The 13,925-nt window shown below is 41.7% G+C and overlaps 1 protein-coding gene across 1 annotated transcript; it reads left to right on the top strand.

Annotated features, from left to right (window-relative positions):
• The first annotated feature begins 8,389 nt into the window (after positions 1-8,389).
• LOC120064685 (twist-related protein 2-like) lies at positions 8,390-8,995 on the top strand. Its single transcript, XM_039015305.1, has one exon. The coding sequence runs from the start codon at positions 8,390-8,392 to the stop codon at positions 8,993-8,995; it is 606 nt and encodes a 201-aa protein (XP_038871233.1).
• The last annotated feature ends 4,930 nt before the right edge of the window (positions 8,996-13,925 follow it).

The following is a 13,925-nucleotide window of genomic DNA, read 5'->3' as shown; positions in this document are numbered from 1 at the left end:
GTTTTTATTGTGTTGGTAGTACATCTCGTACAAAGTCCTACATAACAGTTAGAACCTTGTGTTGTACCTCAAATCAAATGTTATTGGTCACGTACACATGGTTAGCAGATGTTAATGCGAGTGTAGCGAAATGCGAAATAGGTCCCGTGTGGCTCAGTTGGTAGAGCATGGCGCTTGCAACGCCAGGGTTGTGGGTTCGATTCCCACGGGGGGCCAGTACAAAAAAGTATGAATGTATGTACTTGTAAGTCGCTCTGGATAAGAGCGTCTGCTAAATGACTTAAATGTAAAATGTAAATGTAATGCTTGTGCTTCTAGTTCCGACCATGCAGTAATATCTAACAAGTAATCTAACAATTTCACAATTACTACCTAATACACACAAGTCTAAAGGAACAACTTCAGTTGTACAATGTGAGTGTGTACAAGGCATAGAGCGAAGTGTCTATAGACTTTGATTTTACAAAGATGTGCTCCGTTCTTTTGAATTAGCTTTACTAGCAGATAGAAAGCACCCTCATCTTAGTGGTGTACTTTGAAGGAAAAGCTTAGCTTAACTACATTGTGGAAGTGGTTGCACTGTTGCTGTGGGGTACCCCGGGAAGGGGTTTAATTGATGGAGAAAAAGTAGAACTGGCCTCTAGCGTCTTATGTTTGGAAACAACATAAATCATATGCATCACAGGACTTGTCATGACATAACAGCCTTATTATAAGACATTATGAAGGCACATACATGGTTATATACAAGTTATAATGCATTATACCTGCAGGCTGTTACCCAGTGCTAAAGTAATTGTAAAGTGTTACCCAGATTTGTGTCTGTTAAACTGATAGAGGGAAAGTGGTTCATTTGAGTGATTATGCCACCTACAAAATCCAAATTTAACACTTGTGTGTATTTGTGGGGTGGAGTTGTAGTATAGTTTCCACGATGGGGTTTCTCAGAAGGATTCTAGGAGGGGACGAGGGTTAGAGTGTCTGGGGAGCCCAGTGTCTTTTTTGAGGGAGTGAAACATTGTCATTTTTATTTAGCTTAGGCCAGCCGGGTCAGACCCCGGCGTTAGACTGGGATTTACACTGAGGTAGAGCCAGACATTTCCCCTCTCACCCAGCCCACATTATAAAAGAAAACACTCCATAGCACTACAGGCAACAGTAAACGCTCGGGCAATAACCTGCGCTTTGAAGTTTGGCAATTATTCAATCCGTCCACATTTGTATTTTGCTCCTTCAAAGGGGAGGTGGGGGGGATGCAAGGACTTTTGGTATATGGCTCGGTTTAGGCATCTGTATGATAAAAGAGACTTTGAAGTTTATATGAAAAATACGTAAAATTACATGTCTATGTAGATGTTGGTTACCTTGGTATAGTACTTTTTCTGGTGAGGTGATTGATGCAACAGATGCAAATGTTGGCAGATTGCCTACTTCTATTTGAATACAGATTTTTTATATATCAAAATAGAAAAGCATATAGAGTGAAGGTAGCACAGAGATCTACCAATGATTTAATCATTAAGTATCTTCAACTAGGATCCTTTATAAGATACCATCATTATGTTTCGCTGCCCTCATCTATATCTTTATTGCATCACATTGGTTTGTTGGCAACCCCTCCCAGTCATTTTGTATCAAGTTAATTGCAATGTTGTGGTTAAGTAGCCATACAAACAAAATAATATGGTATCTCGCTTATTATAACGTTTTACATTAAGACATTAAAAAACAAGTCTCGTTACTTTCCAGTGAACAAGCTTTAGGATTTTGACCAAAATAGTTTATACTGTAGGCTGTAAAATGTGTGTGTTTTTGTGTGGTATGTAAAAAGGGGAGGGGTTACATCTTGTTATGGGACTCCTTTCCAGCGAAATCAAGGAAGGAAGTCATCTAGCACTTAACTGGTAGAGATCATGAAACAGAAAAGAGGAGAGTAAACTTGAAAAATACAGAAATATTTCTAACTTCCCTTTGACAAAAATAAGAACAAAGGTAAAAGTGAAACCTTACGTGTCATGTCACACTACACATCTTAATCAAATTAATTCAAATAATGTTTAATAATTTGATATTTGATCATCATGTATCTGATGTATTGGAATAATTTTGTCAGACATACTTCAAACTTATTGGTAAATAAGTACAGCAATTGCACCTGAAATGTTGATGAGCCGCAGATGACGACATATGCATAAAATGAAGTGATTAACTCTTCACTATGATACAGTGCAGATGGGACAGTAACAGTAGCCTTAACCTGTTCACCTTTTTCTTGTACTTAAAACTTCATAATGTGGTAACATCATGTAGGGGTAGTCTAGAATGTATATGGCCATGTTAACATGATACCATAGGTATTGCCTTCTTTATAAGGTGAACACATTTATACATTTATTTGTATAACCGTCTAAATATGAACAAGACTCTATATTGGTTGTGTGTTTTGGAAGTAAGTCTACATCTGTGTGACAGGAAAATTAATTGTGAGGAAAAAATATGCTATTAGGAAAGACCCATTCAGCCTCAAAGATACTTTGGTTTTATGAGTATTTATTTTAAAAAATGAAGTAAAGAGGGGAAAAAAACGTGAATGAAAAGCAAACATCTTGAATTAGTATAGAACCAGATGGCTGCTTTGACGTTAAAAAGGCGTTTTGGCATTTTGGAGAAGGTAGTTTTGAAATGATTCGCGAGGAACTTCCGCAAAATGCAGTACAAAGCACACAGATATTTAAGCAATATCCATAGCAATTATCTGTTTTATTTACAAACAGAAACTTGTCTCTGGACTTTCGCTTATTTGACCCTTTCTCTTTCGTCTTCTTCTTTCTCTCTTTCACTGGTGTACCTCTCTCTCTCTCTCTCTCTCACTTTCTTTACAGGTAACATCAGGTGATTAAGCCCTTCAGTTGGCTGCAGTGCAGTAAGATGTCCGACCTTCAGGTTCAATCAATGTTTGCCTCTCTAACTCTTTTGTTTACTGTGTTAGTCTGCCTGTGGACCACAGAACCTCACATCTGAAATATTTTATGAGACACATATTTGACGTTTTATAATACAATATGCCATGGCAGCAGCATTTTTTTTGTGGCTTCACAGGAGAACCAGTATCAGAACAGGGGATAAAAAATATATAACTTAGCCGAACATAACTTTGGTAAGGTCATCTAATCTAATGGAATAATAGGGGGATTGATTCGACTTGAAAGTATTATGCTTTGTAGCTAGCTACAGAGTTATGTTGATATTTCTAATACAATCCCACTGGCCACAGACATCAGTTCAGTCTAGTTTTGATTTACATTTGGTTGAATTGTTAACTGACGTGAATTTAATGTGAAATAAATAAAAAATGTCATCATGACATTGGACTTGGGTTAAAAGTTGGGTGAAAAAAAGAAATTCCCTGACGTTGATGACATTTTGCAAATCCAATCAGTTTTCCTTATTGATTCAACGTCATCACATTGCTTTGTTGTTGAAATGATGTGGAAACAAGTTTTTTGCCCAGTGGGATGGTTCTGTTCTGTGACCAGTGGTACAGAGGGCCTGGTCAGGGACATCTTTTATTTTACTAGGCAAGTCAGTTAAGAACAAATTCTTATTTACAATGACAGCCTACCCCAGCCAAACTCTAACCCAGACAATGCTGGGCCAATTGTGCACCACCCAATCACAGCCAGTTGTGATACAGCCTGGAATCAAACCAGGGTCTGTAGGGACAGCTCTAGTGCTGAAATACAGTGCCTTAGACCGCTGCGCCACTTCTGGGTTCACTCTGATTGGTTTGGAAGAGTTGGAAGTCATAGTTGCATCCAGATTGAATGCCCAGCTCATGTTAATGTCTACCTCCAGTTGATCCATGTGTGATCCACCCACTCAATGCAACAGGGCATCTACTGACACGCCTACTCCTTGAGGGGTAGTAATAGATCACTGTCATGTCTGTGACCTAAGGTTACCTCAGTTGGATGCACCATCTATTGGAAGGGCCCAGCATTGGTTTTGGCACACCGTTGAGGTAGAAACCTGCACAAACTTTGATCTAAATCTACATGTTCTACGTATCAATACCAATGGCCAATGTTAGCTGGCTAAATGTGCTGTATGTCAAGTAATGATAGGACTTCTGGTGTGGATAAGTCTCTCCACGCGTGTTCGGTCTACGCTCATTTCCTGACAGGTGTGAGGGTAGAGGACTTTCCCTACATAGTTCTGCTTGGCTGTGAGCTGGAGTTAGCCATGCTAGCCTAGTGTGCCCTATATAGTTCTTCTTGGCTGTGAACTCCACTGGTACTGTTTGTAATGTGCCATGGATGGACCCTGGGACTTAAACACTGTAATCAGAGCCAGCGCAGGATATTGGCCAAATTGCACATGAAAGCAGGGACATTTGAGGGAAGCTTGAGCACTAAATATTATGATAAATTATAGCCTAATATAGAGAGTTAAGTCTCAGGCAAACTGAAATAACACAGATTAGCATGCAATGGAGGAGAAAAAATGCTTTTAAAGCAGGATTGTTTTTTTTATTTGTCTCAACAGAAAAATACCTTCAGGGGTTTCTTTCTTTAGTGCTGCTTTGCTCTGCCCACACACACAAACACGGCACAGAGACAATCTCTGTTTGTGTGTGTGTTTCGAAGGACCAGATTTGCCATAAGAATACATTCATTTAATTTCATCAGCCATCAAAAAGAAAAGGGGAGAAAAAATGGAAATGTTACATCTTTAATGTATACACACAAACAGATTGAGGTGACTTGCTGGCAGTTTAAGTGAATGGAAGTGGCCCCAGACCTGCCCTCTCTCCCAGCTTCAAACCCCTCAACCCCTCATTACTACCCATACTCTATATCTATATACATCACCCTTCCCCCTCGGTCCTGCACCTCCGTCCTTCACCCCCATGCACCCTCACCCTCCACCCCCGCTAGGTTGATACCCCACAGGAAGTCCTGCTCTACGGGGGGAAATGGGTCCCAGATGTCTGCATGTGTCCCACTGGGCTCCAGAGGAGGGATGGAGGAGCAGCGGTAGGGGGAGGGGTGCTGGGCAATGCACTCTTTCCAAGACAGAGGCTTGTGGTAGATAGACGCTTGTGCCTTACTATCCACAGATCTAAGATCAGATTACCCCACAGCCAAATCCTGACCATATCCATAAGGAGGGGGAAATATCTGACCCTGGGCTAGTGGTTAGGTGATTATTCTACTAACTCCAAGACAGTGTGATGAGGAGGAGCCATCTGTTAAGGTGAGAAGTTTGGTGAACAGTGTATTCTAGGACTCATTTTCAACAGGAACCACGTTACTCAATGCTTACTTATAATGGAAGGTCCTTGTACCGTTGATCAGTTGTTTTTACTCAAGACTTTCTTAGAACTTGGCAGGAAGGCAGTAACCAAATTCAAGTATTATGGATTTCAGAAATATAATTTTTTTCTTTGCTTAAGAACTTTAAAAGTCCCTCCTCTTTCAACATACACTTTCCCCAGTACAGTATTTCAATACTACGGATCAGTTCGGACTATAACATATGGGCAAAACCTAAAGTACAGATTACGATGGCCTATACTCCTCTTTGATATCAAAGCCATTTCTATACACGTCCTCTTGATATCGTGCTGTCTGTTTGCAGCCACAGGAGGGGTTAATTATTAACCCCCAAAAATAAAAGTCAATAGAAAAAAAGGGTCCGGAGTGTTTAGTGAAACATTATGTCAAGACTCTGACAAGGAAATGAAATGTGCAACATCAATCAGCCTATGAGGAGGGAGATGAAACAACCCTCCCCACTCCTGCATCTGGTTCTGTTTGGACTTTCTTTTTCTCTTCCTCTCCTTCCTTTCTTTCTTTTTTCTCTCTTTTTGCCTTTCTTTTCCATTTCTTTATTCATCTCCCATTCTCTCTCCCTCTCTCAATATTTTTCCCTCTGTTCTGTGCGAGGGGTGCACGTTCCATGCTGTTCCTGTTAGCCTGTCGTTCGCTCATTCTTTCCATGATGGTGGCATGGAGGCATGCTCTGCTAAGGTAAGCAGCCCCAAGGTTAGCCCCGGACGGCCCAGCGCACAACAATGGGCTTCCTGTCCTTCTTTGCAACCCCACCCGGAGGTTGGAGACAATTTATTTATAATTCCAGTTAATCTGGGAGTTGACTTGGGAATTTCGGTTGAAATTAAAGGGAATTTTGTTTAAATAAGGCCTGTTATAATTCCAATGTGTTGTCCACTTGGCAACACTTTATTTAAAGTCTGCTTGCATACAGCGTTATAACGCATGATAGACATGCATGAGACCTTATAAAGTCTTATAATAAAGCTTATAATATGCTATCACTCTACATATCAACATTTCAACGGACTCAAATTGTTTGGTGTTTAGTCGGGATCAATATGAGATGATTCTAAGTCATTATAAGGGGGCTATGCATGCTTATTCCTGCATGTTAAGTCTAACCTCCACTTCAATATCTCAGTAACTGGAATATATTTTTTGAGTTGATTGATTGCAGTTGAGTGTAGTTGATCCCAGCTCTCTTGTATATGGCTATATAAAATTCATAAAGTTCACCAAAAAAAGCCCCTCTAAAATTCTCCACTCACCTCCCTCAAATGCAGAGGCAATCACACTTTGTGTCCTGTGATAAAACCATCAACACTAATATAAAGTCTGTCATAACATAACATGACAATTCATATACATTACTTGACGTAACTATTCATGTCTACTGATAAATGTGTAGTTTTCGAGGCATCATGTTTGATTACATTTCAGGAGATTGTCTAGAGATATTGGTTAGGAGTTGTATTGCGTTTGTGTGTGTGCGTGTGTGTATGTGTGTTTCTCTTGTGGTGTGTCCCTGCAGGCCCAGATGTGTGTTCCCCTGGGTTCCTGGTGTGGAGAGAGAACATGTGTCTACTCCACCAGAGGGCATGGATGGTATAATTAGCAGCCCTCTCACCTTAGTGAGCTGGGGTCACAAGCTCACAGGGTTAGGGGTTATTTAGGGTCCTCAATGGGCCGTCGCCATGGCTACATGTCTCACATATAGAGATTGCAGTGGATAATGCATAGAAATGGAATTGCTTAAATAAGGACATTCATTCTAGTTGTTCTATTTCTATGGGAAACCTGATTTGAAAAGTTATTCAAAAAATTCTTCATATGACATACTGTATGTTGAAAATACTATTTTCATTTACTAGGTTTTGTGACATTTTTCTATTTTTGTACTGAACAAAAGGCATATTCACAGTGGCAGTATTGTTTTAAGGTTTAAAGGAATAATCCCATTTCTATTTGGGTAATATTAAACAGAAATGTGACATCACAATGTTTATTGTTTAAAGTGAAAATCTGTCTAATGTTAATCCACATGTTTTTTGCCCAGACTGGCTTGGAGGATTGACCCTTGGCGTCAGGGATGTGTCTTTATAGTGTCATGTGATAGATATTAAGGATGCCACATAAATATTAGAGAGGTCACTTCTGACACAGTGAACTCACACTTGCTCTTTCTAATTTGAGAAATAATAAAAAATGTATTTTATAAGAAAAAGGAGTAGTCCTTGAGATATCATGCATAAAAGGTTTTCACTGTAAACTTTTAGATATTACATCTACTTAATCTTGAACATACGAAGCACCTTAATTCAGTACTAATCCCCTCAATCAACGATCCCCTCAATGTTTTAATATCTTAGAAGTCAAAGTGCACAACAAACCTATGAGCCTCGAAGCATGTAATGAATTAATGAGAAGAGAGACAGACAGACAGACAAGCGGGTACGGGAGAATGACAGGAGTGCTCTGGCAGGAGAAATCTGGAACCTATAAAGACGCAGACAACTTCTGCAGCTTTTAGCAAGGCCTCTCGCAATTGGCTGAGAAGGCCACTTACCCCTTTCCCAGCCACCCACCAACCTCGAGCTCACTTCCTGCTTCCAAACCACACCCTAAGAAGCCGGTTCTGACCAATCGCAGCTGCCTGCAGGCCCCTCGTTTTCGCGGGGCGAGTATAAAAGCATGGGAGGTAGCACGGCGAAGTAGATGGTTTGTTGTTGTTCTACACACGGGTTGAGGAGATGGGAAACTGGAGGTGAGGAATTCACCACTGAGGCACAGGAAAGAGACAAAGCTTTCTGACTGACTGGGAGTAAAGCCAAAGCCTATGGATCTTCAACAGTTTGCAGTTTAGAAGCGTGAAGCGTATCACTCATCGTCCTTCACTGGAGGAAGAAGACGAAACTTCTAACCCTGTGTGTCTCTACCAGAACTTCCCACACGGCTGTCTGAAGAAGAGAAATAGAGGGAAAGAGAGAGAGGAACGAAGAGCAAAACCCAGCTTGGAAAGGGAAGAAGGACGGTGTCCTGAGAGGGAGGTGGCTATGCGCGAGGAGGTTTCCTGCGCCAACTCCCCTGAAGGGGGGCTGGGGGCCAGCGAGGAGGAGCTGGAGAGGGGCTCCAAGAAGAGTGGGCCAACGGGGGGGCGAAAACGGGTGCCATACCCCAAGAAGGACAGTTTGGGTCGGGCTGAGGAGAGGGCCGTGGTCAGCGGGAGCCCCAACTGCCTGGTTCCGTCGGGGCCAAAGCGGCAGAAGAAGCAACAGAGCTCCCCCACGTCGGTGGTGTGCGTGGCCCCATCCGTGCTGAGCTCCAGCGGCCTCGGCTTGGGCCCGGGCAGCGAGCCCTTCGAGGACCTGCACACGCAGCGAGTAATCGCCAACGTTCGCGAGCGCCAGCGCACGCAGTCGCTGAACGACGCCTTCGCCTCGCTGCGTAAGATCATCCCCACTCTGCCGTCCGACAAACTTAGCAAGATCCAGATCCTGAAACTGGCGTCACGCTACATCGACTTCCTGTACCAGGTGCTGCAGAGTGATGAGATGGACGCCAAGCTGGCTAGCTGCAACTACCTAGCCCACGAACGCCTCAGCTACGCCTTTTCCGTCTGGAGGATGGAGGGTGCCTGGGCAATGTCTGCCAGCCACTAGTGTCCCCTCTCCATCCTGCTCTGCCCGTCCTGCTCTGTCTTACCCATACTTTCTCTGCCCCTTCCTTCTTGTACTGCCTAACCCCACCATCCCTGGCCTCCCCTAACCCACTATCTCTGTACACCCTAACCCCACCATCCCTGGCCTCCCTTAACCCACTATCTCTGTACACCCTAACCCCACCATCCCTGGCCTCCCCTAACCCACTATCTCTGTACCCCCTAACCCCACCATCCATGTCCTCCCCTAACCCACTATCTCTGTACCCTGTAACCCCACCATCCCTGGCCTCCCCTTACCCACTATCACTGTACCCCCTAACCCTACCATCCCTGGCCACCCCTAACCCACTATCTCTGTACCCCCTAACCCCACCATCCCTGTCCTCCCCTAACCCACTATCACTGTACCCCCTAACCCTACCTTCCCTGGCCTCCCCTAACCCACTATCTCTGTACCCCCTAACCCCACCATCCCTGTCCTCCCCTAACCCACTATCTCTGTACCCTGTAACCTCACCATCCACGGCCTCCCTTAAGCCACTATCTCTGGCCCTCCTTTAAGCCAAAACACAGTGTCACTGTTTCCTCCTAACCCACGACCTCCCTTTCTTCATTATTCTCTATTCTCTACTGTTCTTCAAACTGTTCTTTGCTTACCCTCCCATCTCATTCCCCTAATCGTCCACTGCCCCATCACTCACCTTACCCACTGCTCCATCACTCACCTTACCCACTGCTCCATCACTCACTTTACCCACTGCTCCATCACTCACCTTACCCACTTCCCCATCACTCACCTTACCCACTGCCCCATCACTCACCTTACCCACTGCCCCATCACTCACCTTACCCACTGCTCCTTCACTCACTTTACCCACTGCTCCATCACTCACCTTACCCACTGCCCCATCACTCACCTTACCCACTGCCCCATCACTCACCTTACCCACTGCCCTATCACTCACCTTACCCACTGCCCCATCACTCAACTTAACCACTGCCCCATCACTCCCACTGTACCCGTTCACCCTTCGACCTTTGCCCCCCCAACCCCCCTTTCCACCTCAAATGCCCCTGTATGCCGCCTAACAATTTAGCCCCAACTCCACAACTCTACGGTACACCCATGCAGGTATGTTTAAAAACACACACACACACACACACACACACACACATATGGCCAAACAGCCAGGGCCTCTGTGCTTTCCCAAAAGCATCTTAAGATGATGATCTTTAAAACCTTTACAGGAGCATGGTTGAATATGCTAGCTGTTTCCCAAAACAATCGTTGCTAACGTTGTGCTTGAACACACTCGTAACTTAGCTCCATCGTTAAGGCGAAACCAGGCCCAGGCTAGCAACGCTAGTGACAAGGAAGTTGAAAGTATGGGGCGTCTTACTAAATATGTCATACTGATATACTGATATACTTGTATTATGGGAATGTTATCCAGAGCTTATTGGTATTATGGAAACACCATGTACTGCAAATATTTTTATTTTTACTTTGTTGTTTCAATTGGTTGACCATGTAGTAATGCTTTACTTTTAAGTATTTATTTTATGAACGTGCGTGACAACAATGATGAGAACATGTGTTATAATTCACAGGTTAGAAAAGTGGAACCATCTGACATATCTGTGCATCAAACTAATGTAAATATGCATTTTCTAATTTAACTGATCAAAGTGACCCTTTAGGTTGATTGATGGGAGAACAAGCTAACCTGATTAAACCCAAACAAATGAGAATTTCCGACTCCGGAATGTTTAGAAAAGGGAGTTATTCTTGCTGTTCACCTTCTCTGTAAAATTCAGATATGATTTGCATCTTCCTTTAAGGAAATCTGTTTTTATTTGTTGAAGTGGGAAAGAGTACGAGGTAGTGCAGGCTGTCTTTATTTCAATATGTCAAAATGCATTATGCTATTAATAAATAGGAAAAGCCTATTCCCAATGGATCAGTAGGTAAACGTATTTGATAAATATCTGACTGTCACATGTCCACTGCCCATGTGCATGAGTGCATGTGCATCTCTGTATGTTTGTAACTATTGATTAACTATTTAAACAAAATATATTTTTCTGTAACATAATTAAAAGTAATAATATAGTTAAAACAGAATGATAAATTAGGAAATTGTAGTATTGTATAAAGCCTAAATTACAAATAAAACATCTAGTAATGCGGAATCATAATTACAATATTCAATTTGATTTCATTTTTTAGTTCAAACATATGGAGTGCAGTTTGACAATTTTGACAACAAACACTTTAATAGACTATTTTCATTTACATCAAATTAGTATAAAGATCCTGTCCTTTCATCAGAAGATGTATTATCAATCAAATTTCCTAACATAAAAAATTATGATCCAGTTACACTAATGTCGTATTTCATGAAAATATCATTTTAATGAAACGTACTGTAATATGTAGCGATCTAGTATAATCCTAAATCATTTGACAGTTTTAGGCAGAAATATTTAGCTATCTGTCGTGATGCACTGTGTAGATAAGAAAATAGAATGACTGACAATAGTTTGGAGTTCTACATATTATTTAAACCCAACCAGCCATAACCAATACCAGCAGCCCACTACCCGAAAATTGTCAAATTATTGTTATAGTGACAATATAACCGTTTAATTGTGGACTAATAATGTATTTAAAAAATGTTTTTAATGTTTGTAATATCATATTATATTTTCTAAAACGTTTTTAAGTACATCAATGAGCGATTCAATTTTTGCATGTAGTTTTACCATTGACTCTCTCTTAATAACAAACCTTTTATCCAGATCGTTATCTAACATACCTCAGGTAGACTAGACCAGAAACAGTTATGTTTTATTTCTCTAGTGTTATCAGATACCGGGGTCCTGCACAGTTATATCAGGTACATCAGGTTAAATCAGGTTATATCACTTATATCAGGTATATCAGGTACATCAGGTTATATCAGGTTAAATCAGGTTAAATCAGGTTAAATCAGGTATATAAGGTATATCAGGTATATCAGGTATATCAGGTTATATCAGGTATATCAGGTATATCAGGTTAAATCAGGTATATCAGGTACATCAGGTTATATCAGGTATATCAGGTTATGTCAGGTATATCAGGTTATATCAGGTTAAATCAGGTATATCAGGTACATCAGGTTATATCAGGTATATCAGGTATATCGGGTACATCAGGCTATATCAGGTATATCAGGTATATCAGGTATATCAGTTATATCAGGTATATCAGGTACATCAGGTTATATCAGGTATATCAGGTTATATCAGGTATATCAGGTCATATCAGGTATATCAGGTATATCAGGTTATATCAGGTATATCAGGTATATCAGGTATATCGGGTATATCAGGTACATCAGGTTATATCAGGTATATCAGGTTATATCAGGTATATCAGGTATATCAGGTTATATCAGGTATATCAGGTTATATCAGGTACATCAGGTTATATCAGGTATATCAGGTTATATCAGGTATATCAGGTTATATCAGGTATATCAGGTATATCAGGTATATCAGGTACATCAGGTTATATCAGGTATATCAATTCATATCAGGTATATCAGGTATATCAGGTTATATCAGGTATATCAGGTTATATCAGGTATATCAGGTATATCAGGTACATCAGGTTATATCAGGTATATCAGGTATATCAGGTTATATCAGGTATATCAGGTTATATCAGGTATATCAGGTATATCAGGTACATCAGGTTATATCAGGTATATCAGGTTATATCAGGTATATCAGGTATATCAGGCGAAAAAAGAGAGGGATAGAGAAAAAGCAGCCCTGCCTCCCTCCCTGCCTCACTCACTCCCTCTCCTCTCCCCTGCAGCCTTGCCCTTTCTCCTCAGGATCTTGTATCCAGTGTCATCTAATCAGGGCCTGCCGAGGCCCAGACAAGCAGGAACCTTTTGATTGGAAACAGTTGTGAGGCATTAGGAAGGTGTGTGTGCCAGGGGAGAGTTTGATGGTGCGTGTGTGTGAGTGAGCCGTTGTATATGTGTGTGTGCTTGTTTATGTGGAGTTCTTATGCGTTCGTATCACTGTGTGTAGCCTATGCACTGGCATGTGTATACTTGTGTGTGTGTGTGTGTGTGTGTGTGTGTGTGTGTGTGTGTGTGTGTGTGTGTGCGTGCGTGCGTGCGTGCGTGCGTGCGTGCGTGCGTGCGTGCGTGCGTGCGTGCGTGCGTGCGTGCGTGCGTGCGTGCGTGCGTGAGTGTGTGTGTGTGTGTACATCCATGTGTGTGTGTGTGTGTGTGTGTATGCCATTTCTAGCTTTTGTTATCTGCCTTTCCTCTCAGTCTCTTGAAAAAAAACAAGTAAACTTGGCGGAATTAGCGGCCACTCTTCTGAATGCAGATAAGAACCTGGAAGATAAGCTTTTATTGAAAGATAAAAGATGAGTGTGAGCTAACTGAAAAGCCCATCAAAGAGAACCAGGAAGACAGGATTCAAAGGGAGAGGTAGGAAAGAACGAGGAGCCAAAGAAAGGACGATGAGGTGCAGGGAGCAGAGGCTATCCGTCATAATGAGGTATTCCTAATGTTTTGAACAATCACACAAACTCACACATTTTCAGTAGAAATACTAACAAAGTTATACAAACATAACATAAAAAATTCAAATAAAATGTGTACACACATGTACAAATGCCCATACATAAAACACACTAAAAGACAATCACACACACTCACACACAAATGTTGAGTAGAACACACACACGTGCACCCACACACGTAAACACACTAGTAGTGCTGTCTCCTGGTATTCCCTTTACATTACTATAACATCCTCAGCAGCATCAAAAGCCAGACTTTGAAGGTTCCACCACTGTGGTTGGAAACCCAAACTCTATATGTGGATGCGTCTATCCTTGAAGAGAAGCATAGTCA

The sequence above is a fragment of the Salvelinus namaycush genome, chromosome 20, assembly GCF_016432855.1.
Source record: "Salvelinus namaycush isolate Seneca chromosome 20, SaNama_1.0, whole genome shotgun sequence".
In the NCBI taxonomy this organism is placed as follows: domain Eukaryota; kingdom Metazoa; phylum Chordata; class Actinopteri; order Salmoniformes; family Salmonidae; genus Salvelinus; species Salvelinus namaycush.
The sequence above is the reverse complement of the archived record's forward strand: the minus strand, read 5'-3'. Positions and strand labels throughout refer to the sequence as shown.